This window comes from Macrobrachium nipponense, chromosome 9, assembly GCF_015104395.2.
Source record: "Macrobrachium nipponense isolate FS-2020 chromosome 9, ASM1510439v2, whole genome shotgun sequence".
NCBI classification, from domain to species: Eukaryota; Metazoa; Arthropoda; class Malacostraca; order Decapoda; family Palaemonidae; genus Macrobrachium; species Macrobrachium nipponense.
The window spans coordinates 84,395,659-84,402,448 of NC_061110.1; the positions used below are offsets into that span (position 1 = coordinate 84,395,659).

The 6,790-nt window shown below is 37.0% G+C and overlaps 1 protein-coding gene across 1 annotated transcript; it reads right to left on the reverse strand.

Annotated features, from left to right (window-relative positions):
• Window positions 1-1,916: 1,916 nt before the first annotated feature.
• On the reverse strand, window positions 1,917-2,650 carry LOC135218123 (uncharacterized). The gene is made up of 2 exons (XM_064254269.1): window positions 2,608-2,650; window positions 1,917-2,303 (listed from the first exon to the last, which is right to left on the reverse strand). The coding sequence occupies exons 1-2, from the start codon at window positions 2,617-2,619 to the stop codon at window positions 1,917-1,919; spliced, it is 399 nt and encodes a 132-aa protein (XP_064110339.1). The 5' UTR covers window positions 2,620-2,650.
• Window positions 2,651-6,790: the final 4,140 nt, after the last annotated feature.

Below are 6,790 nucleotides of genomic sequence, written 5' to 3' on the forward strand. Positions count from 1 at the left end.
CCTCAAGACAATCATAGAGCGAAACACCACCACCCAAGCAGCCTGGTGATGAGAAACAACTCAGCGGCCCCCCTGCAGGATCCCTTGAAGAAGACGAGCGTGGTCTACTGATACACGTGCCCCGTCCGTGGATGCCTCAGCAAATACATTGGTATGACCACTATGCGATTCTCCAAGAGAATCTCCTGCCACGCCCAAGGAGGAGCCATTTATAATCACGCCAGGACTGCCCATAAAGTAAGAATAAAAAAGAGCTATATTATACCTAATATCGAAATAATTTACCAAACCGCTGATCCACGACGTTTACGAATCTTGGAAGCCCTCCATATAGGAAAGGAGAAACCTAATTTGAACATTACCCAAGAAACGTTTCTCCTCCCTACCGCCGCCCGAAGATCAGCAGCGAACGACCACTCAAATATCCAGGAGCACCAGCGGGATGATAGGATTCCTGCCGCAGGTAGGACTCCTGACATTGATTCCCCGATACAGTACTCGAGCACTCGCACGGCTGCATCCCTGCAAACATCGACGAGAGATCCCAGACTTCGCCCCAGACCGGCTCGACCAATGAGAACGCAGCTCTAGGATTCGAGCCGCTATAAATATTGGCATGCAGACACCATATCTTCACTTCTACTGCTAAACAAGCCCAAGACGATAGAACCTACGAGAAGGTTGAAAAACGTCGCGAATAAGCCTAGAGCTATACCAGCAGTAATACCACCTGAATACCAGAGACGACCCCGGCCTGACATTAACCTCTCTTATGGAATGATACCAACACCGACGACGACCCCTGCTTGATATGAACCACCAGCAACGCTTCCCATATACCAGTATTCTGATAATACCAGTATACTGATAATACCAGTCTTTGATTAATAAAGCCTGTTCTGAATAAAATACCACTTTCAGCATTATCCCCAATATGAGTATTGGACAATTATTGCGAAGTATTGCTGAGCCAAAAAGCGAGTAATAGAAAAAATAGAAAAAGATAATATATAGATTAATTCGCTGAATTCTGCCATTTTTTATTCCAACAGAATAATAATATAATAATAATATTTCTTTCACAGTATTTCATAGGAGTTAATAGTAAACGACAGATTTTGCATTAAAGCTTTTCGTTTATTCTGTCTGTTAAAGAAATATAATTTTCCTAGATGATAAAACATCAACCCCAAATCTTTTAATCTTTTATTGGAATGAATTCAGACGATGAAATTGAAGAGAAGCACTGCAATAAAAATGATTTAGGTAGTGTTTATACTTTATTGTTTTGTCGAAATTGAAGAACATTCAAGAACTAACAACAAATAAATATCTATTGCTAGCTATAGTCCATCTGTGTCCTCTTTGGGCTTTATATTAGGGATATACCTAATATGCTGATGATGTCCTTATCCATAAATTACTGGACGGTGTCTGGGGTAACCATATGTGTGGCCATATACATACGAAGGTTCTGCTTCTGGCTCAGGATCAGCAGACCTCTTGTGATAGCGGTGAGAGTAGCCATAGGCAACTGGCCGATACCCATAAGAAGAGCCATAGGAATGATCAGGTTCTGGCTCAGGATCAGCAGATCTCTTGTGACAGCGGTGAGAGTAGCCATAGGCGACCGGGCGATACCCATAAGAAGAGCCATAGGAATGATCAGCTTCTGGCTCAGGATCAGCAGATCTCTTGTGATGCGGTGAGAGCCTAGCTGGCATACCCATAGGAGCCATAGGAATGATCGGCTTCTGGCTCAGATCAAGCAGATCTCTTGATAGCGGTGAGAGTAGCCATAGGCGACTGGCTGATACCCATAAGAAGAGCCATAGGAATGATCAGGTTCTGGCTCAGGATCAGCAGATCTCTTGTGATAGCGGTGAGAGTAGCCATAGGCGACGCGATACGATACCCTAAGAGCCATAGGAATGATCAGCTTCTGGCTCAGGATCAGCAGACCTCTTGTGATAATGGTGAGAGTAGCCATAGGCGACTGGCCGATACCCATAAGAAGAGCCATAGGAATGATCAGCTTCTGGCTCAGGATCAGCAGACCTCTTGTGATAGCGGTGAGAGTAGCCATAGGTGACTGGCCGATACCCATAAGAAGAGCCATAGCCATTGGAAGGTTCAGCCTCAGGTTCAGGATCAGCAGATCGTTTATGATTGTGATTAGAATAGCCATATCCATAGGAAGGACGATGATGGTAGCTTATGTGGCCATATCCTCCATAACTTGGTTCCGCCTCTCGCTTCTCTATCTCAGAAGCGCAAGCAAAAGCCACTAAGAGTGCAAGCACCTGAAAAATAGTATAAAATTTTATAATGGATTCCTAGAAGAATAAATTGTAACTATTTAAGAAGACAAACTGGGACAACATATATTACGTACAATATTCACTTGTAAATTATAGCTGCATTTAAATACTCTAAATAAGTATCGATCGATGGATCGACGGAGCAATTGATCCATCCATCGAGAGCGAAAGTGAGAATTGTAATATATAAGATGCCAATTATTATATAAGGCATATCCTAAATATTATAGTTATGTAAACCACTGAAGATTAAGATTAATGAAGATTACGGTTAGGCTATACCAACCAGAAACTTCATTGTTGCTTGCTGATGTTGTCTTTGGCCACTGCTGGGCGAGTGTGTGCTGGGAAACCCTTCCTGCGATCTTTTATACTCGACAGCCAAGAAAGTTTCATCGTTTGTGGTCGCGACATTGAGCGAATTATGTTACAGAATTTGTAGGAGGCTAAGATCAGGTATCTTTCAGCTTTCTGTAAGGATTGTTCAGCTTCCTTGAAACCTAAATTTAGCTTTAACGCTGAAGGCGGTTTTCGCCAATTTCATAAGGTTATATTGCTTATGAAATACTAGTATCTATGTTACGTCTGTTTCCTAAAGTTTAAATGAATATGTTACGATTTGTTCTTTAGGCAAAACCGCCGTTAAAGATAAGACATAAAACTTTATCTAAATACCGTAAAGTTTATTTCAGATAAAATAGGAAATGTCAATATCTGCTACTGAATTTGTCAAAATTTGATATTAATGTCTAAGGGAAACATGAAGCCTAACTATTACATGTATTACCCATTTCATTAATGGTGAGAGTTTTATTAAATTTATGACTAGCAATATTTTATGACTAGCTTTTAAGTAAAAATGACGAATTATCAACAACCAATAGAATAGGAATAACGACAGCTACAATAATATAAAAAAAGCTAAATCAATACGACCTATTACTAAATATTAGTAAAAAAAGCAAATTTTTCATTGAAAATACTGAAGGAGATTTACTACTAATGGGTATTCAAGAGAAAGAAAAGACGTTAACTATCCTATCATGCCAATGTACATAATAATATTTATAAATAAAAATGCAGATATGCTATTATTATTATTATTATTATTATTATTATTATTATTATTATTATTATTAGATATTATTATTATTATTATTATTATTATTATTGTTGCTGTTGTTTTTGTTGTTGTTATTATTGTTGTTGTTCCTGAATAATCAGGAATTCACATTTTCATCGAAACAAAAATAGTATTTTCTTCATAGCTGTAATCTTTCAAAAATTTCTTTCACTGGCTTTCTTTAACTTTATACAGTAATTATGGAAAATGATTCAGTCTTACAGAGTATATATATGATTCTTGTACCAATGGCCGGATCCTTTCCACACACTCTACTACCTTACTGAATACCAATTCAGTTGGATAAACCACTGGCAGGTAATCTTTCGTAAACCAAAATAAAATATCATAAAGAAGTTAGTAATTTACTTAGTAAGAAAGTGCTTGTGTACGTTTATTGACACCAAACGGCACAAGTGTAAATAAAAGTGCACATGTGTTAATGGATGTGCGAGCGAAGATCAAAATATCTTGATGGGACCACAAGAAATATTTCTGCTCAGCCTGGTGAACGAGCTGGGCATTGTCTCTGATTGGTTCAATGTGAATATCTTTGTTGGCATTCGCGCCTGATTGATGAGAGGTGTGGGAATGGGAATGGGTTTTGTGGGGTTAGAGGGGAGGGGATGATAGGCGTCGTCACGTGTATGGGTGTAAGCAGATTTGCTCACGGTCTTTTGCTTTTCAAACTGTTGGTACATTTATTTAACTTTTACTGTTTTCAGTTATTTTTTTTTAAGATCAAACTGTATATTTCGTAAAGTACGGTGCATAATAATGAGCCAATTTCATGACTGTTTTCTGTATATAATCAGCTGTACGTAGATAATGGAATACATAGAAATTACAAAAAAAAGAAAAAGAAAAAAAATTGAAAACAGCTTAACGTGAAGCGCAGTAGTATTGCACTCTGGTACCTCCGCTGAAGATTACCGTCAATCTGGTCGTAGTTTTCATTTTCTTGTTACACTCCTACATAGACAGAAAATGACACAATATATATATATATATATATATATATATATATATATATATATATATATAGTGGTAAAAAATTTAAGTTTACTGATAATAACAAACGCAGACAAAGGATCTGCTGCAGCAAAAACAATAAAATTAATTGGAAAACCTTCCATGAAATCCACCACCTCAATCATTCAAATTTTCGTCTTTCACAAATCTCTGCCCATCTTCGTCCTTCCATCACATTGTTTTAATATGGTCTGGGTCTTCCTATTGCTTTTGTGCATATAAGAGCCAAAAGGAGCCCAGCTGTCATTATTGTGCATTCCATGCCTCACTGCCACACCTTGGTGACCACCAATATTGGCAGACATCACGGAGAACCCACAAACCTGAGCACAAGGTTTTCCATAATACTATTACTACTTTGCCTTTTCACTTTGTATTTTTTTATATATATCTACTACACTAATAGGATGTTACCTGTTTTGTGGTTTTTCAATTTGGTCATTACTTCCTAGTCAGTTTTAATTTTCAGCTGTTTTGTTTTTTATGTTTCATATTTATATGCTGTTATTTAACATATTAAATGTATTCTTTTACGATGGAAAATGAGAGTATACAAATAGTATAATACATGACAGCGTATAAATATGTGACCTGAAAACAGAACAAATGACAATTAAAACTGGCCAGAAAGTAATGACTAAATAAATAAACTACAAAACAGAAATCTTTAATTAAGTATAGTGCAGATGAATAAAAAAACAAAGGGTACATGGTAAAGTAAAACATTATTATGGAAAACATAATGCTTAAGCTTTTGGCGCTCTATGGTAGCTGCCAATATTGTTGGTTACCATTGTGTGTTAGTGAAGTACTGAATACACAAAAGTAGTTTGAAGCATCCTTTATTAAAGTTTTTAGATATTTTTATACCTACGTACTAGTTAATCAGTGCAAGTTTTTAAATTATTTTATTTTATTTAAAGCAAATCTTTTATATACTTGATCACTATGGTATAATACTATCATAGTATATAAAATTGATCTGTATCCCCCGACTACCTTTATACATATTTCGGCTACATACAGACATACAGCCATACATACATACATACATACATACATACATACATACATACATACATACATACATACAGACATACATAAGGGAAATAATGAAAGTTTTAAAGTTATCATAGATTAGAATATAGATCAGTCTGATTGTAGTTATTACTCAACCATTTAAAATTCGTATCTAAATGTTCGTGCTTGATTATTTGGTAGCTACTACTTGACACACGCAAGATCGATGTACATTTGCAACTGCTGATGTTTTAATATATGGTATTGTTTAATTTTGAAAAGTTTCTTTCCTCAATTTTTCTTTCTTCACCCACCTTATAAAGCTTGGTTTCCTAATGAGGTCCGCTATAGTTGTAATTTGATGTATTTTATGGGGATTTCTATAACTTCTCCAGGTGCAAATTCGTTAAAGCGCTTGTTTTCGACCTACAGAAGCCGTTAGAAGTCTTCTACAAGGAGGGAGGCCGTTCGTCTTCCTACAGCATACTAGTCTATACTGGAAGTTGCAGATAAAGAGGGATATTCAAGAATCCAAAATGAGTGAAAATGTGCCTAGTGTCATTTGAGATGAAGCGTGATAAGACTTTGCTAGGCAGGTGCTAGCAATTTTTGGTGGTTGAGCTTCTGTGAGATAACAGGGGTTATAATTAATAATATGTTTAATATGCCAATGTGATGTGCTGTAACCTTTTTGGAATGCGCAGAACACAGCCGAAGCAACGACCTGAGGAAGCTGATAATTCATTTCTGGGATGGCGTGATATGAAAATGCATAGTTAAGGGAGTCAAATGCCTTTAGAAACTGGTTGTAGCCAGTTACATGGGGCGTTGACGAAGTGTGCATTCATACATTAGCCAAGCCTATGGGAAGACTTGCAGAGAGATCCGTGGGAGTAAGGCAGAGCAACGATGGCGAGTGCCAAAGTGTTTTTTTTAAACTGTGAGTGATATTATGGCCTGGGAATGGGTAAGTGTTGAATTACTTTAGCCAAAAGGTTGGCTTGTTGATTGCTTGTAAAATGTCATATTTCATTTTAGCTGTTAACTTTGTCTTCAAACTTATGTGTGCTAACGAGTGTGTTTCTCGTGTCTTTGTAACAGACGATTCTGCAAGGGAACTAAGTTGTTTCTGCAAGGGGGGACCGAGGAAGTCCCGTATGGGAGGAGAGATAATTGGTGTGACAAATTACTGATTAAGACATTTTAAATACTGGGAGTTTAGCTGAGTTGGTTAGTCTGTGAGAATTGGATTATTATCATTCCATTGTTGAATAAATATTATATTTTTATATAA